The following is a 26,513-nucleotide window of genomic DNA, read 5'->3' as shown; positions in this document are numbered from 1 at the left end:
TGGACGTCAGTCAAATTGATTTCAAGCATGCAAGTACATCTATGTACTATCCATGTGTTTATTTTGGAAACAGATGAGCAGCAAGTCACAATTCATGAATGGTGAGGTTTGTTACAGACATTGTCATTCTGTTCTTATACCTTGCAATAATAATTAATAATTAAATAATTAAATAATTAAATAATAATAAATAATTCTTAAATAATTCTTGTGGTACGGTTCCCTATTATTATCTTATTTTTAAAACTCAAAACTGAAAGTAGATATTTTGGTCTGCCCTGCTGCCCTCACTTACCAGATGATAGTAGTGATGCTGACAATATCGTTGTTGCTACTTTCAATCATTACAGTATCTAAATAATAACAGTGGAGCACTGATCAGCACATCGCCTCACAGTTCAGGGGTGTAGGGATTGATTCCAGCTACAGCCTTCCTGTGTGGAATTTGCATGTTAGGGTGCCTGCATGGGTTTTCTCTGACTCATCCGGTGTCCTCCCTAATTAAAAAATCATGCATTGACCACAGCAAAATATTCCATGGATGTGAACGGCTGTTTGTCTGCAATTAGTACCCTGCCGTCCAAAGCCTGCCGGGATAGAGTATGCGGGTCGGAAGAATAATAAATAAAATAATAATAATAAGATTTATAATAATGATAAAAGGCATGACAATAATAATGATTATGATAGTAATAATGACTAATTTGGGACCCAACCGCAAACGTTTGGGAACGACAATTCTATGATGCTGCATTACTGTTGTGAAAATAAATATTATTAATGCTGATTAATGTTGCAGAAAGTTCTGAGCTATACAAACTAAAATGAACCCTTTGAGAGAAACATTCCAAATTCAGATGCATCTAAATGCTAATATGTCAGGCATCTGGAAAAGTGGGCTTTAACATAGCTGGTAGAGCTGCTGCAGCAGAAGTGCAGAAATCAGTTTGGATGCAGAGCATATTCATATACAGCCCATAGTGGTTATGTGTATTTGTGCTGTATGTGGAAGAGGACCTACTGTATGTAAGAATTACCTAGCATCACCGCAAGAGACCTTTGTAAAACAATAGAGGTGATAAAGAATACAGGATGTAATTCATTCAACCATGTATTGTGTTCAATTTGGAGTTTATTTAACCTATTAATCTAAACCTATTGAACCACTGTGCTTGGATGGTATTTAGATTTTTACCACATTCCAACGACCTATATAAAAACATTTTGAAGAGTAAATTGCTTTTTGTGTGAAAGTCATTGTGAATCTTATAGACAACAGGAGTGTTGTTAGCTGGGATAAGCACCGTTTCACCAACACCTAGCACAGGACAAGAAGGACAGAAAATAGATGGATTTGAAACTTTTGAAATAGCGTCATGCCACTGAGTCACTTTCAGCAGCCTTAAATACCATAATGCAATCGATCCCCCCCATTGAGTCATTGGTAATGGCATCAATGTGTCATCATTGCGTTGTTGAGGTATGTTTTCGATCTTTCTGTCGGAGTCAAGCTAGGTGTAACCTTTCTGCCCGACGGCACCTAACTGGGATCCAGGCCTCCTGACTCAGCGTGATCTCCTGAACTCTTGTTAAATTAAATGCTCGAAGAAAGAAACTAAGGAGATGCTGAGGACACGAAAAGCTGGGGTGAGAGTAAAACGCCTAAACAATTATCCCTCTTCGAAGAACAGTGGGCAGCTTCGCTAATCCAGATCATATAGTGACTGAGGCCGTGGATGCGTTCTGTATTCATACCCTATAGTTGTTTGATATCGAGACAGTGCTTCGGCTGCCTACAGGCATCACTTCTATCATTCCGAGCTGATTAAAGCACCAAAGCATACAGTAGAGAATACGATTCTGTGAGTTCTGAAATACAATGTCGAGAGACGTTTCTTGTTTGTTTGGCTGAACTTGGCCTGGAGGGAGCGATTTCATTTGTGCGCTGGTGCATGAGGAGCAGGTTGTAACACTAAACACTAAAGGGATCAACGTGTTGGGGCAACTTTAACTGCAGTAAAAATGGAAGACCTATTGAAAGTAAACAGTTTTCACTTGATGAATTTCTAGATTTGGGACTTTATCTATGAGCTTGGTATTGTCAATGCATCAGGAAGAATGTGGGAGATAAGGCAGGACTTTGTATCTCCATTGTAGTTCATCTGACAGGAGGTGAGTTCAGGACTCGCAGGTTCTTCCACATCTAACCATGATTTTATACACACTGCTTGGAAGGCTCGTTTTCCCTCTTTTACACTGTTTGCAGAGAAATTATACTGTACGAAACATTTATGATGACCAATTAGGATTTGGGGTAACTAAGAATCTAGTCCAGGGGTGTCAAGCTCATTTTTTTCGTGGGCCGCATGGTAGTCACAGTTTCTTTCGGAGGGCCATTATGTCTGTCAACCCAAATAAATGTATCAGCACCTCATATTATATACAGTATAAGCTACAAACTAACTGACAAATAACTCGTTTTCAAATCAGATGAGTAAAAACTGGTCAAATATAAACAAATTAAAAAAAAAAAAGATATTTTTAAAAGTGAAGACAATTTGTAATTCTTGTAATGACACGCAAATTTAATGCACAATTTGTCTTCGCGCGCTACATAAAATGATGTGGTGGGCCGTATCTGGCCCCCGGGCCTTGAGTTTGACACCAGTGATCTCGTCCAACGCCTGATAGTCTCTCTGTGTCTAGGTGCATGTGTGTGTGCGCACGTGAGGAGTATGTGTCAGCATTAACCATATCATTGTATCATATAAGGTTGAGTGACCTGTAACTGCATCTGGAGCAAAGACTCATCCGAACATATACATGTCTATAGATACATGTGCATTGATGCAGAGAGGAGAGCGCTTTTCCAGCCCAGCATCCCTGGGGCCGTCACTCGGTTCTGTCAGGTTGAGTGCACGGGGGTGTTACCTCCTCTCACTGCACTCACGTGTGCTCATCAACAACGTGGCCGGACTGTCAAACACAAGGTCGAGCAGAGAAAAGGCACTGGCGCACACATAATTTGTCAGGGACATGGGACCGTTTATTTTTACAGACGTCTTTTGTGTTGTCGAATCGTTTTTTTTTTGTTTTTTTTTTAGCAGAGTCTGAAAGTTTTGAATCAAATCAGTCGTCCTTTGCCAACCGAAAAGAAACTGAAAATACTGTATCGAAAGTGGGTTTTGCGTGGGGTTACATAAATGCCTGTGCTATCAATATTAAAAAATAGATTCGATCAATATACAGTCAGTCATTCGATTCATTTTGGTACAAATCTTTTCAAACTGAGGGTATTGTGTTTGGCGTCAATGTGTATATAAAAAGGTTCAAAAGGTTCAACTCAGTGCTGAGACAGTTATCGAGGTACTAACACGTATCCCTGGTATAGAACGCTGCACAAATCACATGCTGAGTTGGCACTTTGCTTTTTTACAAGTTGTGTATTAACAAGGGAGGCAGCTTGATGGTGCACTTACTTTTAAAGCAATATTGTTCAATCTCTGCACAAGAGAGAGGCTTCTATAAGATCCTGATCAGCACTTTCCAGCAGAGGGACCTGGGAGATACTCTGAGTGAGATTAGTTGCCGCGGTGATTGGAGAAAATGGACCTCCAGCGGAATAGATGAGATCCATTGATTAAAGCTGTCCATGAGCACTAAAATGTCTTCACTCAAACTGAAACGAGGAAAAAAAATAATGCTTCACATTGATTGAAGTTTGTTAAACTTGCATTAATGGATTTTCCGAGCCATTTGAAGCGGTGCAAAACACTGAGCACGTAACAGTGACATACGACTGCCTCGTAAAGTTAGTAAACAGCTGTCTTGTTACCCATCCAACTGACACAGACAGGCATTAGCATTGTCTCGGATTTGAGTTTCTGTCACTCTGAGGAGTCCGAGACAATTATCCACTCTACCCTTAACTCTCTTCTGGTTCTTGCAAATTCCACAGGGAAATATGTGACTCTTTATGTTCACAAGCTAATTGCTGACTTTGTCTGTCTGCTTTTAAGTGTTAGAGCATACAGTGCACTAATCGGAGTACAGTTGTGCACTGTTCAGAGGTTTTCGTCTGAAACCGTTGCTACAGTGGTCAGAGCTGCACAAACAGCCCCAAATAGTTTCACACTCTGACGTAATTTTCACTTGTCAGCTCGGGAGAAAACAAACAAACCCAAACACCAACCACATTAGTAACAATTTTGGATGGACGATTTGGTCTCCGGCACCGAATCAAGCGTTGTAATAGCTGATAATGACTTGGATGTAGTATTTATGAATTCATTCAAAATAACTCAACTTTATATATAAACCACTTAAAAAACAACAAAGTCCATAAAATTCCATTAACCATAAAAATACAATATAACCAAAGAATGAAAGAATGAACGGATGAAAAAATGAGCGGACGGACGGATGGATGGATGGATGGATGGATGGTGTGTTGGTTGCCAACAGTCTGTTAATCCATCAAAGATAGATCATCATAGACAGTTTTGATCAGCTACCCCAAGGAAAACGAATGAATGTCAAAAATCATCAAATTATTATCACCAGTCAGTGAGCCACCCATTAATGTTCAAAGCAGCAAAGCACATTTACTATATTTGCATATGATTAATGATTTTCTAAACAGCACAGAACCATCCACCCATTCAAATTCATCGCAAGTAAATGCCACCAAGTTTCCAATTAAAGGATAACTTGTATTCACTTGCCATTCTAATTACCTCAAAGTGAAGCCAAACCTTTCTGCGCCTTTGGAGACAACCCATTTCTACTTGATGAATGTCAGATAACATATCCTATGGGACCGCACGGTACTGCAATTACTGTCACCCTGCAACCAGCTTTTATGGTTCCCCCTTACGAAACTCCGCGGCTCTTCAAGGATTTTCTCCTTTCATCCCTCATGTGGCAAATGCTTGCACGGCCATTCTCTCTCGCACTCGCCGCCTTGTCTATGACATGGTTGGCTGGTCAGGCATGGCCGTCTTATGATTCTTTGATCATCTCTCTGATCTCCTCCATCATTGCCAGGGGCACCATCTGATTACAGATGAAATGGATCTGATTTGGGCTCTGACCACAGGCCAAACACCTGCTCCGACATGACAAAGTGATAAAAAGGGACGTACAAGCGGATGTACAGACGGGATGAAAGCAGTCGGGCTGAGTGTCCCTATCAAGGGACAGTAGGCCGTCTGTGTATGTGATATTAAAGTACATCTTATTTACAACCTATGCTGCAGCATAAATATAGTACACTTCTATCACATTACAAAATAAAAATCTTCTCATGTCATTGCAAACCTGAATTTGTATTTTTAATTCATTTATAATAAAGATTTTTATATGACATTAAAGCTTACTATCATACTGCAATATAAATGCGGCTGGTGAGTCAACAGATATAGTTGGCCCAAATTGTCAATTATACACTTTAATGTATTGAGCTATGTATTGACATGCTAGTACAATATGCCAGCTGTACAATATGATACAAACCAGAGATGGGCAATATAAATGATGGAGGGGGCCATGCATGCTCCTAATATCGTTCATTTTTTTCCAATGCATGGATAAAATACCCCAAAGGGTTCTCTCTCTCTCTCTCTCTCTCTCTCTCTCTCTCTCTCTCTCTCTCTCTCTCTCTCTCTCTCTCTCTCTCTCTCTCTCTCTCTCTCTCTCTCTCTCTCTCTCTCTCTCTCTCTCTCTCTCTCTCTCTCTCTCTCCTTTATCAGAAGCTTTTGCTCCTCTTGCAACTTACCCTCCTTCCCTTTGATCTCTCACTCTCTCTCTTTCTTTCACACACCCACACACGTACTCATATATATATATATATATATGTGTGTATGATATTATATTTATATATTAAATTTATTAAAAACATTTTAAAAAATGGTAATAAGCCATGAATGGTGCCAAACCACAAATATTCAGAGTTTTGCTGTGGTTGTTATTATCCCACATTAATCCCCACATAATTGGTGTGCTCTCCGCCACTTGCATATTGCTGGTCTAAAGTCTTGTCACAAACATTTTGGTTTGTTAAACACTGAATTAGGCTACACCCCGTTCTTTCATGAAGTTTTTTGCTAATAAGGCAAATGCAAGTATACGTTGTGTTATATCATGGGGAAAAAGAAAGCACTCAATTCAGACAGCACGTCATGGAAATGTTAACCAAACCATACAGCAGCTCCAAATCATAAATTTGCTTTATCCAAGGGCTTAAATGAGCCTCTCTTGATAAATGAAAGATTTGCTACAATTTTACTTTTGTGGCTCATGCAATTTAGAGGCAGCTATAATTAGAAAAAAAGTCCACTTTTTGAGCACTGTCCAGATGACCTTTTTTTTTTAACTATTTGCTTGTGTCCATCCGTCCATCCATCATTTTCTAACAAATTAAACTGGATAGTTACGAGTGTGCCGTAATGATTTGATCCAGCTCTGTACACTAGGGTACCATGGTACTTGTGCTTCACTTTTGTAATAATCTTTTACAGCATAACATCCTGCTCTCCACACCTTTTGTGAATTGTCTACACTGTTTGTATTATGTGTCCTCTCTGCATCCATTGCAGCCTGGTCATCCTGGAAGAGGGACGGGACGGTCCCTCCCATCTGTGGTCTCTTCTCAAGGCTTCTCATTTCCCCTGGAAATTGAGTTTTGAGTTTTTCCTTGCCCTCCTGGGAGTTTAAGATCAGGGGATGTTTGAGAATATGTGTCATTTTTCACATGTCCTGAGTGTTGTTAGTCACCGAAATGTTGAACAGAGGCTGTGATGTACCCAAATCAAATTCTTCGTTTGGCACGCTCAAACATAGCGAATAAAAACTCTTGAATCTTGAAGCAAATCGATTCGTCATTCAACGCATAGGTTCATGTTTTTTTTAATTATTATTATTAATGGAAAATCCACAATTGGTTCCGAGAAGTATATAAGTTTAGAAAGAAGTCATCAAAATGCAACATGCAAAAATGCTGTTTGTCCGAGGGTCAACAAACACAACACACCAAGCCAAAGACGTCAACTGTCTTTGAAGTGAACGTCATTAAAGAAAGTTGCATCAAGGAGATACGTCACGTCGAATCTAAGGGAACAACTTGCACGAATTATTTGGTCAGTTTCGGACGTTCACCATCACATGTAAGTAATATGCTTATGTTATTTGTATTTCACCCGATTCGCAGATTAAGTGCATGCAACGACGTACGCAACTGGCGATTTTGCTGATTATAATATAAAACACCATTTGATTGTCGTCTTGAAGTAGTCACTTTGGGCTGGTTAGACTAGCTGAATCCGGATTTTATTCTGAAGGTAAATTCCAAATTCTAGCCTATAATATGATCAAAGCGTTAGTGGCATTGAGCATATAAACTTTATATTATAAAGGTTGCACACGCGCTCGTCGGGGTTAGTTGCCTTTCACTAACCTGTCGTTTGAGTGAAAAGCCCCATAAAGCACCTGGTGGTGTTTTCCATCAGTGCAAAAGTCAGACGCAGTAATAAAGTCCTTGTTGACATTTCTCACTTCACATCTCACATCATCAATTTTGCAGAGAGTTCTGTAAAGTGATATTTTTCTTTTTTCATCCTGAATCCAAAAGTCGTTTGGCTCTGGAATTGAACCCAGATCAGCTGACTCAACTGTACACTTCTGCATTAATAACCCAGACCTAAAGCTGCCAGGCAGAATGTGTGGGATGCTAGCATCCAAATCACTTTTAGGTGTTGTTTTTGAACGTTGGGTGTGTTTTAAAAGCTGAAATGTGATCTAAATATTTTACATGGGAGGGGGAAAAAAAAAAAAAACGTCCTAATTTTTAGATTTATGCCTCAACCTCTCTCTGGGCTTCTGTGGTGTGTTTTGAAACTTGCAGTTTTATAACTGTCAGAGACACAAAAATGAAACTGGGGATGAGCTCAGAAACAAATCACCATAAGGCAATGATTCACTCTTTACGAGATTGTGTTTTGAGCGACGTATCCTGAAAAACTCTACAGCATAAAAACAGGTGTCTGAAACTCTCTTCAATCTGCAAGAGACTTTCTTGCTATGGATGTTCTGGTGATGTCTGTATGATACCTATTTCTCATTCGTTTTACAGATGTCCATTCATTTGTTTTTTAATTGAAATGATTCATTATAAATAAATAAATAAATAAATAAATAAATAAATAAATAAATAAATAAATACAATTTGCGACTTCCTTTGCAAGGTCTTGTTTGCAAATTTGAGAATCTGCTGTGGAAAGTTCACACTCTTGATTGAGTATTATCCTTGATGTTGACTGGACCTCTCCAAATGGCTCAATGTTAAACAGTTTTGTGTTGTCAGAAAGTCTTCACAAGTTGTTTCTTGTTTGCATTTGTGTGTGCATTTTAGGGATGCTCAATGCCACCTTTTTTTCAGACCGATTCCAGAATAGAACAAGTACTATACTCACCAATCCTGATATCGAGTAATCAATACCACTTTAGAAACATAAAATGTCTGTTAAGCCAATGACAAATAGGTAGAACAATCACCCTGCAATAAAAAAAGAAAAGTCTAAAATAAAACACATAGCCGATACATTGAAATAAGGCTGTTATTGCTCCGATAACCTAAATTTTGTATCGTTAAACACCCATCCCATGTGCATTTTAATGCTGGAGAAGCAGTAAAGGATGTCTGGCTGGGAGCGGAAAGGGTAGCAGAAAAGGAAGGAAGAGAGCTGATGCTAGATGAAGTGTTTGTTTTTGAGGGAGGCGAGAGAGGAAGGAAAAGGGTGGGAGTTGCCGTTTAGTGTGTGCGTGTGTGTGTGTGTGTGTGTTTGGTGTGTGTGTGTGTGTGTGTGTGTGTGTGTTTGTGTGTGTGTGTGTGTGTGTGCGTGCGCGCGTGCGTGCGTGCGTGCGTGCGTGCGTGCACGCGATATGTGGAGACCAGCACTGCAACCCTCAGAACGGAGGTTAGGGGTTAAAAGTCAGACATTGGCAAGGCAATCAGCTGGGAGTGTGTTGGAAGAGGAGGGGAAGGAAATGAGTGTCAGGAAAACACATGGATAAAATAAAGGTGAGGTGGAGGGCAGTGTAAAACAGACTTACTGTGACTAAGAAAAAGGACATGAAGACTGAATTTGAAAACCTCCCTCACCTTTTTTTCCCCTGAAATCCACCCCCACCTTGGAGAACCCCCACTATGCTTCTCTCCTTAAGGAGTCATCTTACCTCAAGTACGTGTGTGTGCGTGTGTGTGCATGTGTGTGTGTGCGTGTGTGTGTGTGTGTGCGTGTGCATGTGTGCGTGCGTGTCTGCAAGCACAACCAAAGCACACTTAGACTCAGAAACCTAATCAGACCATGTGGCCTATTTCTGTAGATCTTTTAATGAGCTCTCTTATTGGAGAGTAGTGACTGATATTATTTAGGCTGCCATGTCGCAGCTCATTAGCTAAACCAGCCGCAACACTAGCACCAGCCTCTAAAAGATGATTTGAATGAAGTGACACTGCAGGACCTCATAGAAACAGCGTGGGGACAATGTAATTTCATTAATGGTCTTGGTCATCAGCGGAGACCTTGGATGTATGTCATTAGTTATAGCTTCATGAGAGCTCCCCAAGAGTAGGCTTGATTCAAAGACTACAATTTTTGCTTGTGAAACTGCAACTAAATGACAAATGGTATAATTTTAGTAGTACATTGGTATTGAGATTAAAGTAGTCAATAAAAGCCATTCTTTTAACATTTGGCATTTCTTTTAATTGCCATAAATTATTCCCCTTCTGCTCTGAGCAGCAACAATATAGCTGCACTAAAATTAGAAGTCAAGTCCATTATACGCTTTGGAGTGCCTCGTGTGTTTGTCAGTCCTTTTTTTAGTGTGGTCGGGAAATTATGAAAAGCTATTTAGGGCCTGCAATAGGTCTTGACCCACATTAAGATTTCAGGCTGTTATAATTGAATAGTTATTTGTAATGAATTATAAGGATCATTTTAGAGAATCATCTGAGGATTTACAATTGTGTGCTTCTTTTTAAAGGTCAAAGTATGTTCCTTCTTACACAAAAGATGAGTATTTTTGTTTGGAATTTTGTTCCTTCATTGTGTAGAATGGGAAACAAATAAGAACCTCATCAAAGTGTGATTTGTTTTTGTTTCATTTTTTTTTTTATAGAAGGGGGGCATACCATTGCATGTTCTACTAATCGATTGTATCTCTATTATTCCAAAATATCATGTTGATTTATCGCTAAACTGTTGACCGCTTCATCCCTATTTTAACATATAAGCAGAAGAATCTCAACTGGGCCATCTGCCACAATCTTTCCCTATCCCCCTGTCCTATGCTTTCGTCTTTGCAATGCCTCTTCACTTAATCCAGCCTTCAGGAGTCCCACTTTACTCTTGTTACCATTTTGCATAGTTTTAGAAAGCCTGAAAATTCCTCGAAGCAACATATCTAAATTTGCAATTTTTATAAAGCTCCCCCTTTTTTCCCCATCTCATTTTTAATCTGCTGAACCCTCCCTCCAACTAGGCTACCCGCATGCATCCCCTTTCTCAATGTCTTCTTGGCTCACTCAAGCGTTGCACGCTAAGGCCTCCAGCATCGATCCAATAAAGACGGTAGTGTGCATTTCGAGACTTGCCGATTTCACAGCATTTGAGATTGGTCATTTAACGGCATGTCACCATCTTATCTGGAGGTGTGTGTGCGGAGGGGTTCTCACCCTCTTATTTTCTTCATAAACATGGAATCAATAATCGTCATTTTGTTTCGATTTGCGCTCACAAAAACATGCGCAACGACGCACGCACGCACGCACAGCACCAATACCAGTACCACCAGTGTAGCACAACCATATTTGTTTGCCAGGATGGAAATGTCTTATGCTGTACATATCCTAGATTGGATAGGCTAAAGAAGGTAGGACACAAAACTGTTGAAGTACTTTGCATTCATTTGATTAAAATTGTGTGCTTGTTATGGAAGCTTAAGAGATACCTTAGCCATAGTTTACATTATTGAAACCCATTTTTGCTCAAAATGCAACAGATACAGAATTGAAAACCAACAGAAAAAAGTCCTCCACAGGGAGATCTTCATATTGAGGCCATTTATAGTGGTTTTGGATCACACCTCCTAGTAATTCAACCGGGGACTTTCATCGAGTCTCATTGCCACAGGCACATTAAGCCAGCCAGTCTCTACTTTTACAAAGCGTTGTGAAAGAATGGCTGTCCTATAGAGCTCACTGCATTCAATCACAGATCTTTAATATAGAGCGACTGTTGCAAATGGATGTAGGCGGCATGTATTTGGTGATCGATGAATTGTTTTGCTTGAATTTTCTTAATCATTGGAGCGTGATCATTCACCAAGAAAGATATATTATTAGCCCTCCCCAAACTACATTGTGTTTAGATTTATGTGCTGAGGATTTTGGATAGCATCCTTGGTGATTAAAATGCTGCGACTGTATTAGAAATGACGTTTCAATTAAAGAGTGTCATCTCTCTCCAGAAATGTCCTACTTACTCAAAATAATCTACCAGTTGTAGAAGTTCTATCCAAGAAACAGTCTTCATGCAAAAACTGTGACTTTTTTTCACATTTGACGATTGAAACTTGATTTTTTTTTTATGGTCAACTTTCATTTTATATTGATAACATTTCAATACCAGGTTGTAGTTTGTTAAGTTGAATCTCGTGTTTAAAATGGATGATGACATTCAAGCCACCACAATATGCATGGTAGGTTCATTGGACACTGTATCGAGGTTGTCAACTTATTTTTGCCGCGGGCCGCATCGTAGTCATAGTTTCCTTCAGAGGGCCATTGAAATTATCAACCCAAATAAATGTATGAATGTCTCATTGTATTTATACTATTGGCTCTACACAACAAACTGATAACTAGTTTTCAAAACAGAGACTAATAAAAACGGTTCAAATATTTCAAAAATATGAATGGCAATAACATTTGGTAGAAATATCTCTATTCTTTTAATAATGAAAACTATTTGTTATTTTCATATTGACATGAATTCGATGCGCAATTTGTCTTTTTGGGCCTTGTCAAATTATGTGGTGGTCCCCCGGGCCTTGAGTTTGACATCTGTGCTCTATATGATGTAATTGTGAGTATGAAAGATTGTTTATCTGGCCTGTGATTGGCTAGCGATCGGGGTGGGGGGTACAGGCTCCACCACATGTGAGCCAGCTGAGGATAAGCGATTGAGAATATGCATGAAATGGATGAACAATTTCACTGTTCCTAGCTGATGGGTGTTTTTCTGTCTTGACTTTGCTTAACATTTTGACTTTGCCATAGGGACTCCTGGCACTGGCTTCTAATGCAAACCTGTAGCTGTACACTTGACACGTTCATTAGGTCTAAAGCTGTTCATTTACAGCATACTGCTTTTGAATTGTCCTTACCTCAACATTCATTTCCTAACACATTGGCGGCTGAGCCATTGTCAGCACAATCAACTTTGATAACGTTGCCTCAGTTTAATATACCGCTGCTGAATTGGCTTAAGAAGAGTGCGGTGATAAGCAGTTTCACAGCTTTTTGAGTGGCAATAGCGTTTATTATCAATGAGAGTAAAGGAGGGACACAAGACTTTCCTCCACAAACCTGTAGCCAAAGGTCATAAAACTGTTGATTTTGATGGCGGACGCTTGCACAGGCGCACATTTGCAATTGGCAGTTGTTTTGTTGTTTTTTTTTTTTTTGCATCATTACTTTTGTATAATATTGTGATTTTTATGTCAACATGGTGACCAAGTGGTTAGCATCTCTTTTTACTTGGACAATATTTTTTCTGCATACTCCGTCTTCGGACATAATTCCAGAAAGATGCGTATTAGGTTAAATGGAGACTATAAACTGTCCACTGTTGATTGCAAATGATTGTTTATTCGTTCCACGTGACTGACGAGGAATCAGTTTCGATTATACGTACCTTGCCTCTTAAGAGCCCAAAGTCTGCCACAGTAAACTCCAGCTCATTTGCAACCCTTATATTGTCAAGTGCTATCAAAGATGAGTGGGTTTGTTTTTTTCATTCACCCAAGTCTTTGAAAATACTGTATGACTTCTATATGAATGTGCAAGTTCTATCAAAACGGTTTCTAATACACAACTGAGTTCCTAAAGAGAGTAAATTTCTGCCTCCTTCAAGCTGACGTAGTGTTTCTTTGTGTTTCCGCAGCCTTTTCTGCTCTCCTGAGTCCTTCTTGATCATCTGAGTGAGGTCTCAATCCATCACTCGCTCCATTTCCACCAAATGGGAGTTTACATCAGAGAAATGGCTTGGCTGAAGGTCTTGCTCTTGTTGTCCCTATTTGGATGTGAAAAGTCTCTGGGACTTAACTGGAACCCAATCCCACGCAAGACTGTGCGGTATCAGGGTAAGTGAGCTGTGCAATACTTCAAGGAGTATCGAAATGTTGCATTGAAAAGTATGAACGATACTAAATCCCTTTGTCACAGCAAAGTATCACTATTTCCACTGGATTTTTTTTCATTAGGCTTGGGGGGGTCGGTGTATCGAAGGGGGTCCTCAAAACGATAATGGCGCTTCAATATGTTGTCTCCTGATATGAATGCAAGTTGCGAGGTTCAGTCACCTCGTCATTTTTTACACTTTGTCCAGTTCTGACAAGTTCTCGGCGTGCGGCTGGTTTAAGCAGATGATGTTCAAGTGTGACCTTGGGATGGTTTTTCCTACCACTTAGTAAGAAGTGTGTCACACACAAACAATATTCCCAGTGAATTTAACTGTGGTGTTAGAAAATGATTTGTGTTTGGACAGCCAAAGGAGCTTCTCCATTATCAGGAATGATTCATATCAGATTTATATTAAGACCCTGAAGTTGACCCCAAGTGAAATTAAAACGACGCCAATCTAATCCTGGTTTTAAACTGCATTTGCACTCTTTATCTCTGTCTTCCACTGCAGCTATGGCTGGATATCTTCACTGAACAATGTCAATTGTTGCAGGCATGCTTAGAAATGGTGCCTGTTATAATCCATCAAAGGGGAAGTGCAGCATTCTCTTACTTGGGGGATTTTGCTAAATGCAAATACAATTATTTAACCTCTCACTGTCATCTATCACACCTTTCATCTTATTTATCTAACTTTGAGGCTCCTTTCTCTTCTTTTTGCCTTATATCCTCTCCCTCACAGTTTGCTTCGTATGCTTGAATGAACCCGAAATGCTCCTGTGACGTTTTTACAACGATCTCAGATTTCCTCAATTCTCCAGGAAAGCGATACACTCGTTGTGTGGGGGATATTTCAAAACCTTTTTTGTACAATATACATCAGGGCGGTACAAAAGAATATAATCGACTTGCGATTTTCTCCCCACCCCCTCAATATTGTCTATTTATTAAGATGTTTTTTTCCAAGGTGTTTTTCTAATGTACATTTCATCAAACATAAGCAATTCATTATTACAATCAAGAAAATCATAGCGTATATTCGACTAAAATAAAGCCAAATAAAGCATTATTTAGTATGAAAGTCGGATTATCTACTACATTTACAAGTGTAAACTTCCTCAATGCGTGGATGTGCAGTCTCATAAGCAGTCACTACTACAACAACCTGTGGTGCAAACATAAAGTTTTTACTTTAAATCAGTAATAAATCACAAAGTGCATGTTACAACTATAATGCAAATAAATCTGTGGCTTTACCACTTCAATATTTCCGACGATTTATGCTTGATGACTGCCCTGCTTAAACACTGAACTCATCTAGGTTGTCCATAAATAAATAGTCATTCCACATGCTAAAGTATAGCAAAAGTAAGATTGATACCTCTCGTTATATGATGGAACATCTCATTCCAAAAACAGATTGGCGCCTGCAGGCAGGCATCTAGCGGTGGCTAGAGCGACACGTCGTCAATTAAATGAGGAGTAACATAGTTTAGTCTCTCTTGAGTTTTATCCATAAAATCGTACGAAACAACATTTGACCTCATAAAGATACATTTTTGACTGCTAGCAACTTCACAGTGGCGCCACCATTTTCTGTTTTGATTGGTACAGCGCACATATTTGGATTGTTTCCATTATTTATTCATTTTTTTCTCACGGGGCGAAAAAGATCAAACATGTACAATACTTGCTTCAAGGTCTAGCATTGCAGTCTCTGACTAAGTCATTCCTGACAATACCTCAACATATACTGCCTGACTCACCTCACCTGACTCCTCTCAACGCACTAAAGGACAAGCCTTTCCGTCTAAGTAAGCCAAGTCATCCAGATGTTGGGCAGCAATCACCAATGGTACATCACAGGGAGCCACTGCTCTACTTCTCAAACAAGTGGGTTAAATTCTAAGGCATCGTAGCTCCCATTACTTGTAGTGCAGCAATAAGTCCTGAAATCTGAGAGAAGGCAGATCACGTCACCCTCATATTGCCTATCCTACGTGATTTGACACTTGAGTGCAGAAAGATTCTCGGCACAAATTGATTTATTTTGGAAACAAGTAAGATTATCCTACTCATTGGGAGATTGCTCCACTCTGTGAAAGAAAAATGAGATTTTCAGGCTCCATACTAGGGTAAATGACTGATATGGATGAAGGAGAAAGCAGCAAGATGAAATGGAAAAACAAAGCTGCAGAAAAAGAAAGTGAGCTGGTTCCGGATGGCAATGGAGTGGAAATACTGTATAATGACAAAAGAGCATGAAAGTGAGACAGGTAGATGGAGAAAGACAGGGAGACGGGTCGGACACTCACTGCCTTAAAAGGACAAAAACCTCTGTCTGCGTGTCTATCTAAGGATACATCTTTGCACAGACATGCAAAACCCATTATGTTTGTGTGTGTGTAGCTGTCTCATCATCCTTTGTTTATGTGTGGGTACTGCTTAGGCTGGCAGTATGAAGGATTTGGAGCTCTTGGGCAGAGCAGGAAGGGGTGGATGTCTGTTTTTATGTGTTTTGGAGGGTGATAGTGAAGTCTAAGCTGAGATAGATGCAGAGATATTTACCCCCTCCACCCCTTCCTATCGGCACTTATCACCCCTCCCTGCAATTGCACAAGGAATACACGTAGATGCAGAACAAGAAAATAAACATCCTCTGTTCTGTCTTGCCATGCAATCTATCCTGCTTTTTTTTCACTCTTCAAATGTCAGATTTTGACATTTTAAATGTGGTTAAAGTATTTTTCTTCACAAGCTATTCATCAATTTATAAACACCAAATTCGGAATATTTATCAGCACTTGAAAAAAAAAAAAATGTCTATTCTTTTTTTTTTTCTTGTAAAATGCTTCTGGACTCAACTTGTGTCATTCTGTGTTTGTATTTAGCTTTGTGGCCACAGTGTTGTCTTCACTATGGTGATAAAGGAGTCTGTGTTTAAACTGCCTTTCATGCTTACAGATAAATATTAAATTGGTGCGCTCAAGTGACAGGAGACGTACGTTTAGATACTTTTACTACTTTGAACCTCGTGAGCAATATTATCCTGGAAGTGCACCTGTAATGAATCACTGACGAATAAACTTTAAGTCAACTCTCCTAAGTCAAGTAACGCTTGTTTATATGTCAGATTATTTTTTTTTATTGCATCTTTTTTTCCTTATGTCCCTCAGACTTTGCCTTCTTGTTTTTCTTGTTGTGCTCTTAGACACACACACACACACACACACACACACACACACACACACACACACATACTAACAATTACACACATAGCCAAGCCCAGTGACAAAGACCAGTAAGCCAAAACTATGCCAAACTCCAGGCAGCTGAGGTTAAACAAAGAAAGCATGAGGAAAGGAAAGGGAGCCCTAAGAAATGAGCCCCTTTGAAGCTGTAAGTAAATCTTGGAATTTGTAAATGACAGCCAACGCCAATATACGTATGTCTCTCAATCGATAGATTAATTTAGAAAAACCTGTGGTTTGTATAGGAAAGCCAAAACCAATATTTGTATGCATCTTCTTGTTTTGAAAAATCAGTAGATTGATTCAGAAAATATGTGAGACAAATGGCAAATTATGGGTACGGAAAAGAACCAGGTCTCTGACCGCTCGAGAACCCTCCGTCTCCCCTCTCAATTCTCTCTTCCGTATCTTCGCAAAGCCTCCAATTACAGTAATAAGTAGTTGTGAGCCATGCAGAGGAGGCAGAGCAAGGTTGTGCGTGACTGGCCGGAGAGACAGATGTGGGAGGAGGAAGAAGGCAAATATTCATCACTTGCTTCTCTATCTGCGCTGAGTGTCACTCATCCACCGCCCCTGAGCTGATTGGTCGGTAGAGATTAACAGCCTGGACCTGATGTCACGACCTGGAGTGTGCACTCTTGTCACACTGACTCTGAAAGAGCTGATGTGTGACCAAGTGGGCATGTGGATTAAAGTGAAAATGCCACTCCAGGCTGCTCTTATGTAAAGCACTTCCTTGTAGCAGTGTTAAAAGGGTTTTTACTCATACCCAGATTTGACGCGATTGGCTTTGTGCAAAAACGGAATGGTCCATTATGTCTAGCCTTAAAAGAGTGTGAGGAGTACATGTCTGGGTGCAATAGTGAGATTTTACACATAAAAGTGAATTAAATGTACTGTATGAATCTCACACACTGATGCACATGTACGAAACGAGCAAAAACATGCTCTCACCTGTCGGTTGCAGAGTACCAAATTGTGAGGTAAAAACAAGGAGGGAATGATTTCATTTCTGAGTGGGGTTGAGATATTTACTGTATTTTCCACACCATAAAGTGCACTTAAAAGTCAAAAGACCCAAAGGTGCGCCTTTTAATGAGGTGCGCCTTTAGTGTGGACCGAATTCCAAAATCTGTAACTCGTGTGCTCCTGCCGCCCGCCACATGCAGGGCCATAATATGTAGACGTAATAAGTAGACCTGATGAACCAATCAGAGGATATTATGTTGTTTGTAAAATACGCAGACCGGTGCGGTAAACCAATCAGAGGACTGTACGTAATACGTAGAGCGCGTACCTCCACCGCCTTTGATAAATACAGACTATCGGTTTGTGCAAAGCAAAAACAGCATTAGGATCCTCTAAAATGTCATCGACAAAGACACATGGTTTACGAGGCACAATTAGCCGAAGAGCAACGTGACGAGATTGACGAGAGGGAACTTGTCATGTTTAATGGTGAACTTTCCCAACGGTTTCATTTGAAAACAGAAGATGAGGACTTTGGTGGATTAGCGCGTGAATATTTCTCATCATTTACACAACAATTGAAATTCTGATCACTAGGTACTAGGTCTTGTGTAGTTCGTAAAAATCAAAACATGTCTCACTTCCCCTAGTTTTCCTTCTCATGCTCTCATTCTGTCTTCCGCCTGACGCTCTCCTGAACTCTGTCAATGCAACAGAGAACTGACTTCCGTCCCAGAGAGTTTTCCTGTGTGTATTATTCTTGTATTCTCAGTGAAGTTTCTTTTAACGTGGGTATCCTCTTAGATGAGGGTTTGTCAGTGCTGCATGTGAGTTTGTCTTTCGTCTCGTGGCACTGTGCTATCTATCCAGTGTCTGTCTGTTTCTGCTTCCCATACAGTGTTTGTTACTGCTTCAAAGCGCTCCTTAAAATAGTTCTTTAATCATAGTTTGGTGTGTGAGTGGCCAGGCGGTTGGAAGCTATAAGCAGAGGCTGTATAATATTTATAGCAGACAGGGTGCTCTGCTGCAAGGCTCATGGGCGCAGATTACAAAGTCTAGGATCTGAATGAAGTACAACTTTTCAGACAACAATGAAGCGGATGGATGTGGATCCCCTCGCCTCACTCGAAGACTCCACCTTCAATGTTCACAATAATTTGTCTTTGACTAGGATGGAATATTTTCTGCTTATGACCATTTCGCCCAAATGTCATATCATGTATTTTCTACCTTCAGGCGGCTTCTAGTTTCTGTTCATATGAAAATGGGCATTCATATCTTTTAAATTGAGCCTTTTCGGTTTGGTTGAAATCCATTTTTCAGAGCTGCTGCCTTTAAGAATTGAAAATGACGTTGCAGTGGACATGAAAATGCTATTTGTCATAGAGTATATACGTATGTATATACTACTTTTTTACATTTTGATTAGAAAAAGTACATTTTTAGTACTAAGTTTTCTCCGAGTACTCTGGTTTGCTCCCACATCCTAAAAACATGCATGGTTGGCCGATTGACCGCTTCAAATAGCTTGTAGTTGCGAGTGCGTGTGTGAATTGTTGTTTGCCCCTGTCTGCCCTGATTTTGGCTGGCAACCGGTTCAGGGTGTCCCCCCGCCTACTGCCCGATGACTGCTGTTGATAGGCTCCAGCACGCCCGCGACCCCCGTAAGGACAAGCAGGACAGATAATAGATTGATGGATGGACGGACGATAAAAGGCATTGATTCACCTATGCAGAGCACGTACGTTTCCACAAAAATCGGCTGGCCAATCGATCGGAGCACTCGATATTTGATGTCGATACTAAATGATACTTGTGAGAGTATGAAATCGATATGTCCATCACTATTGCCCCAAATCCTCCAAGTTTATAAAACAGCACAACTTTAAGCAGCAACATTAACATTGTGACTACACGTGTATGGATTTGTCCATACAGTAGGCCATCCTGGTTCACTATGACAATCGCAAAGACATTGCTTCAACCAGTGGAGATTTTTTTCAGTTTCACCAGCTTGTTTAAATCCCTCCACACAGAGACAAAGAGGACTTGTGGTGCAGTCACCTGCGATAGTGTCTCTTTACAAAATTGACCTCACCTCTCTGTTTCTCTTCTGCCTTTCATCTGTATTCTTCCATCTGTTTCACCCAGGACACTTGCTTTTATCTCGGCAGTGGCTCCTTTATGTATTCTTCAGTCTTAGTTCTTTCAGCCAGTTTGTCTGCTAGCATCAAAAGTATAAGTACAGTATTTTTTATTATTATTTTTTTTTTTTTAGCTTGAAAGTGGAGACATTAGATGAATGCAGTACATCATACAGTGCAAGCGTATACTGTATATTTGAGAGCCACATGTATAAAGGTTTTTTTTTTTTGGTAACAAGTTGCGACTTCCACACTTTGAAAGACCACCGGATTCACAGCAGGGTGTCCTAAGGTGACCTACTTACTATTTAGCATGCTTTTGCATGAATGATATCCTAAAATTGAGTACAAACTAACAAAATGAACATCAAAAGAAATCTCTCAAACAGAGACCTTTCCTGGTTAACTTAAAACATTGAATATCAAGCAGAACATTCATCCCATACCTCATGAATAGTTTATTGCCACATTATGGGGAGACAGCCTTTTTTTTTTTACATTTATATTTTCTTTGAGATCATGATGCTGTGAGGAGCGGTTTGTCTTTGACTACTGCAGAGTCAAACTCCAAACAAGACATGTCACAGATGAGGCTCACGTGAACTCAACTTTATTCAGTTCAGCAGAGCATTTGTTCCAAACATCATGTCTACTTTTTGTAAAAGAGAAAATCCTCTCAAACTAAAATGGAAGAGGGGATACTGAGGACAAAGGATAATGTTGCTTAGATGTTGGGCAGGTCAGCTGTCAATAATTTGGACTTGTTTATTACACCCCAAAAAAATATACATCTGCCCATGCAATGTTGACAGTCATTGCACTTTCCCATATTAACCTTGATCAGGAAAAAGCATTGCCTACCCCTGCTTTAGGAGCCTCTTTTTTTTTTTTTCAACTCTACTTATGAAATAAAAGTCAATTTAGTCTCAACTAGGCCAAAACACCACGTGCATAGTTTGGCTTGTCATAAATCACACTACTGGTCCCTCTCTTGAGAATAGCTGCTTTTTTTTTTTTTTTTTTCAAGAAATGAAAATTATTCATTTTGTTGAAAAGTAAATGTCAGTCATTCATTCTTTAGGAATGCATTATTTGCACTGTGGACAAATAATTTGAAGTGAGAATACTGACAACAAGTGGATAATAAATAAAGCATGAGATATGATGAAAAGCAAACCCCATCTATTTTGTATATTGTCCTCCCCCATTTTGCTTGCTTTCTTACATGTGTGCTCTGCTGTAGTTTGTCTTTATGATAGGTCAGTATTGACTAACCTTCGTTTTTGGTTCAGACTCCATGGAAACAAGGCCATCAGCTTGTTTGTACAGATTTATTTATACAGCCTTGCTTAATGGGCGCACCTTATCACACTTCTGACTTGCAGATCCGAAACTCGTCAGATTTTCTATAAAAATGGATGAATTAAATTGCTAAAAGTCATCAACATCACCAGTAATAACTAGGCTTTTGGTTGATCTCCCTCCCTAAATCAGTTTTGATGTCTAAATTAATTGCCACCCTCATCAACCTTAACTTCAAAGGCTGTCTTTTTTTCCACAAAAGAAAAAACTAATTACAACAACAAAGTAATGCCTTTCCTACCTTAACTTTTATTGAGGCTATTGTCACCATCAGGCCGCTGTAAAAAGTCTTTTTCATTTTTAGACAGCGTTTAAATCTGAAGTCAGTGTTTGATTCCAAAGATCCATATCAAACTTCACCATAACGACAGGGCAGTTGGTGAGGGTTCTGTGTACATTTGTTGTTTCAGTTGCATGCAAGACAGAGTCATGAATCCAATCCTTTAGATGCTCACTGAGTTAAGGACTCACAAAATATGTGCTAGAGCAGGGGTGGGCAAACCTTTTGACTTGTGGGCTGAATTGGGTTCTAAATTTTGACCGGGGGGCCGAAACAGGAGCAGATGGATGCAGTGTTTGTGTGAAGTAATATAAAAGACATGTAAAGGTCCTTGCATAAAAGGTTTGGCCTTTAGTAGGTAGGTAGTAAAGCATGGATATTCAAAAAAAGCTTTTTTGAAAACAAATGCGTTTATTAACAGCATAAAAAAAAAAAAATCACCAAAAAACTACTATCAGTGATTCTCAATAAATACGACACCGTTATTATGAATAATCCATCACTTCAGCGCCTGTAGGTCAGATTTACAAGAGATGTTTATCTTATGAGGCAAAATCACATCAAACAGCAAATATTCTGACCAAATCCATCATCTTGAAGAATCTGTGAAAGAATACATCTAAATAAAGTACCGTGCTGGCCCAAATATAAAACGGTGGGGTTTTTTTTTTTCCATTGAAATAAGACTGAAAAAGTGGGAGTCGTCTTACATTCGGGGTCTAGACATTATACCCATTCACAACGCAAGATGGTGCCAGATATCTTTCAAGCGAATGCTGAACTTAACTGCCCAGGCCAAAGCGAACCCCTGTCAAGAAGAAAGAGAGAGATCTCAGCTACTCTCGAGTTTAAACAACTTTGCATTATTTTATTGCAATGTTTTTCCTAATTCAGATTTGTTTCAAGACTACAGTTAGTTAGAGTTCCCTTTGATCGTTAATGCAGTTTTTGCAATTGTGTTGTTTTATCACAGTAGATTTACATCTATTTATTGTATTTATTGTAATGTTTATTGACATTTCAAAAACCAGAAGCCATTCATTTACAAATGTGATTGCACTTTAGTTTACATATTTAAATGTTCAGATATTAAGATGTGATAGACAGTTTTTGCATGATTTGAATGAGGCAAAATAACATGCTTTTTCTCTCGAATATATTGTTATAATCATTTGTTTCAGATGTACTGTCATTATTTTCTGTATAAAAATTGAATGTGGTGTTCAAAAAGTATTTTTTCAAACTTGAGTCTTGAAAAAGAGGGGGCCGTCTTACAATCGGGGTCGTCTTATATTCGGGCCAATACGGTAATAAACAAATCAAAACAGCAACATGGTGATAGATATCTGAAAATCAGAGCAGAGCTTGAACTCACATACACCAGGTGACAGAGGTGAGGAAACGAGAAACACTTCCTTAAAGTCGGCCTTAAGAACTTCAAAAGTTAAGATTAATCGCAAACAGGTCGTGCATCAATGTCCCTGAGCATCCTGCATTGTTTGAAAATGAGAACGGTCGTTAGTTTCAATCCCTGCTATTTGTACAATTTATTTTCAAAATGCATTTTGTTTTGTTTTTTTACAGCAAAGTAGAGAAACATCCCTTCATTTTCAGTGGGAACTATGTTGTTGGTCTCCCTTTTTTGCTAGTGCATCATAGTTTGGAGTAAAATCTGTTGTGGCAATTCTTAGGCTAGAGCTGAGGTGTTGGTCCTTAATGGAAGGATTCCAGGGTAAGGTTTGTGGGTGGCTTCTTCGTAAAACTATCTGAATTACGAGAATGCTGATGTCACAGCCCACACTCGAAATTCGGCACTGATAGAAATAGAGCCCGGAGTGCGGCGGGTTCGTACTACTGAGTACGTACACGCACTTGTGAGTGTTCACCGAGCTTTCTGGCATGGCTTACGGAAGTAAATGCGGGGCGGGCGTTTCCCCATCTACTGGGGAAACGCAGTCATTGCAGGGAAAATGACCAAAAACAATGTTTAACCAAACAATTTATTCAGGTTTGGCGGGCCGGATCAAACGGCCCCGTGGGCCGGATGTGGCCCGCGGGCCCTAGTTTGTCTGGGCTAGAGTCTCACTCAGCATACAGGCAGAAGACATGTTGTTTTTGACTACAGGCAATTTTGCCCAAGATGTCTTTAGACCTTACAATTTTTGTGTGAAATAAAAAGACATGGTGCCAAAGAGCAACATCTGGTACTCATGGTTTATCAGCTGCTGTAAATATGAATGCCTTCTCTTTATTATGGTATCGGTATACAAACCGAAAGTTGAGAAACACTGAATGTGTTTACTGAAACTGCAAGAACTATCTTTTTTTTTTTTCCGTTTATGTAAAAATGATGATGATTGCAGCGTAGGTTGAATGTAGGTGGAAGATGATATGGGCTAAAATTGAAAAGCAGAGTGTCCATCTGTGTGTTGCATAAAAACCAAGAAATGTGTGTGAACCGGAGCTAGGTGGAGAACATGATGTTGATACTGTGTGGGGAGTGGGTTGATTCCAGACTCAGTGGTGTGAATAAGCTGAGACATGGACACGTGTATACCAATTTAAGTATGAAATGTTCCATTCTATCCTGTCATCTGTGAGCAAATGTGGCAAGTAAAATGTTATCATAGCAAATGTTACTACTTTTGTCTTCATCCAGATGTTTTGGACAGCATGGCCAGGTTCAGCATTCAAGGAGTGTTCAACTACAGCATGTTGACACTGTCGGACCATGAGAGAGTTTTGTACGTCGGAGCACGCGAGGCATTGTTTGCCTTGGACCCCAATGATATTAGCAGACAGCTCCGACCACAGGTAACACACACACACACACATTCACGCACACACTCTGAACAATATTAAACTTGTTATTGAGCTCTATATACACGTTAGATTGAATTTGAATTTCTTTGAAAGTTTTCATACATTGTATAATCCCAGCCCTTGCCACACTTCCTTGCAGTGTGTTAATTTAGACACTGCCCTCATTTTATTCTTTTTGGCAGTTCTAATTTCCTGATTCAAGGACATCTGAGAACACTCTTAAAAGAAGTCCTTAATGAAAGTGGAGAATAGTGAAATAATAAATGACATGAGTCATACTAGTTGGGCATTTTATTTGTCAGACCTTTTCGTTCATCAAAGCTTAGGTTTGTACCTGAGAAGCAAACGAGTTACAAACTGTTAAGAATTTTAATTGTTTCTTCGAATGTTTAAGTATTGTCCCTGAAGGGCCCCAATAATGTATGTTGTTAAATGCTGCTGTTTTGCTAAATAGAGAGTGGATATCTGGATGTCACTTGAATCAACTCAAAAGTAACATTGGGTTTAAGATGTCTCTTTTATCAACTGGAAAAAAAACAAAACAATGTAATCTTTACATTGACAAAATTATAGTAAATGTAAGTGCTAGCTTTGTATTACGACAGAGTGCAATCCTTTGAGCTCTTATCTGGGAAGCATTCAATTTAACCTATACATTGTTTACTAAATATACGCTAGTCCAAGTTGATATATTCTATGGTACTGGATGGAAGAAAAAAAGTATTCCTTTAAGTCACCTATGGGACAAAATAATTCTTTAAATAGTTTTATTAAACACAAGTTATTTTCAGCAAATTGTGTTTCTGGGACCAAGCGTTTATGTCTTTTTTTTCCAGGTTATTGCTTCATTTTAAATGTATTTGGCTTAAGCCTCATTCAGTAATAGTCTCAGAGAGCAGCCAAATATTAAAATGGTGATGTGCGCTACGTTTGGCTGAAAAAGTAATGCATATTGCTCACGCGTTGGCTCCGTCCCTCATGCGTTTATTCCATCCTGTTGTATTGGCCCGATTTTAATATCTGGATCTCGTTTTTTCTGAAATGCACTCTTTGGGAATTGTGTTTGTTTGCCTCATATATGGCCGCTCACATATTCAAAGAGATAATGAAGCCTCAGAGACCCAACCTGGTTTGGCATTGGGTTATCAATTGACCTGCATTGTGATCAATACAATTACAGCAGGTGAGTGAAGGCATAGTGACCAAACAGCCCGCAGCAGTTTCTGGATTATTATCTGATTTACCGTAATGAGAAGTTATTACATGAGCACACAGAGATGTGCACACCAGCAGAGTCGCATCATGCAAGCGCAGGCTGTTGGGGTTTATGAGTCTTGCAGTGACGATAAGACCACCTGTTAACGTTCCCCTAGTGTGGAACGTCGAGGAATGATGCCAGCGTTTCAAAGTTTTGCCCTCCACTTCCATCTGCTTATCGCTCCAAATTTGAGACATTGTTTTGTGACTTTAAACAGCCCTTTTCAGGCGTCAGTTATTCAGTCATGTTCTTTAATTGATTTGGTTGAAATGTGTTCAATTATTATTATGGAGCTGAGCTGTCCTTTGTTGTATTTCCTCTGCCTGTATAGCTATAGCATTGACCTGACATGGAGCCAACCGTAATAAATCTTAGAATTTCTACCAGAAAATTAATAAATAAGTTCCACTTCCAGAAAGATGTCTTATGCGCAGCGCATAAAAAATACCAAGCCAATTCACCCAATGACAATGCTAAATCTCACCTGTCATTGGATTTATTTGATCAAAATTGTTTAAACCAAGTCCATCTGTCCTTGACTCTTGACTAAGAAATCACTTGCATGTTTTATGTTCTTTAAATAATAATGGAAAAAAAAACATTTGTGAACTCAATGAATACAGCTACAATAGTTGTGTATTCGAGCACAAGTATACGTTATTTGTCCATGATCCCATGTAACTCTATTCAACGGGTGTTTTAAACTAGCCTAAATAGACATACTGTAGTCCGGATATCTCTAGTTTGAAGTTAAACATCAGTTAACAGTTTTAAATTGTTTACATCTGGTAACTATGCAGCTGTCTGCAATGCATTGTAATGTAAGCACTCCCTTCTCATTTTAAAATAATAATAAACGTAATATTTGAAATGCCCTCAAGCATGGCATATTTGGTATCCCCCCCAGCCTGAGAGGATTTTATTATAGTTTAGTGACTTTGTGTGGTTTCTTTCATTTATT

General features: G+C 39.4%; 1 protein-coding gene across 4 annotated transcripts in view; it reads left to right on the top strand.

Moving 5' to 3' along the window:
• sema4c (sema domain, immunoglobulin domain (Ig), transmembrane domain (TM) and short cytoplasmic domain, (semaphorin) 4C) overlaps nucleotides 1-26,513 on the top strand; it is a 73,803-nt gene that overhangs the window by 33,392 nt on the left and 13,898 nt on the right. For 3 of the 4 annotated variants that reach the window (XM_085909883.1, XM_085909882.1, XM_085909886.1), the window contains 2 exons: nucleotides 13,227-13,425; nucleotides 24,131-24,285. In XM_085909883.1, the coding sequence (XP_085766009.1) occupies nucleotides 13,302-13,425; nucleotides 24,131-24,285 (279 nt within the window). In that variant the 5' untranslated portion in view covers nucleotides 13,227-13,301. Of the gene's footprint in view, nucleotides 1-6,597; nucleotides 7,164-13,226; nucleotides 13,426-24,130; nucleotides 24,286-26,513 lie in introns of those variants that run through there. The other variant, XM_085909885.1, reaches the window with a different exon arrangement.

The sequence above is a fragment of the Syngnathus leptorhynchus genome, chromosome 4, assembly GCF_054491065.1.
Source record: "Syngnathus leptorhynchus isolate UIUO chromosome 4, UIUO_Slep, whole genome shotgun sequence".
In the NCBI taxonomy this organism is placed as follows: Eukaryota; Metazoa; Chordata; class Actinopteri; order Syngnathiformes; family Syngnathidae; genus Syngnathus; species Syngnathus leptorhynchus.
The sequence above is the reverse complement of the archived record's forward strand: the minus strand, read 5'-3'. Positions and strand labels throughout refer to the sequence as shown.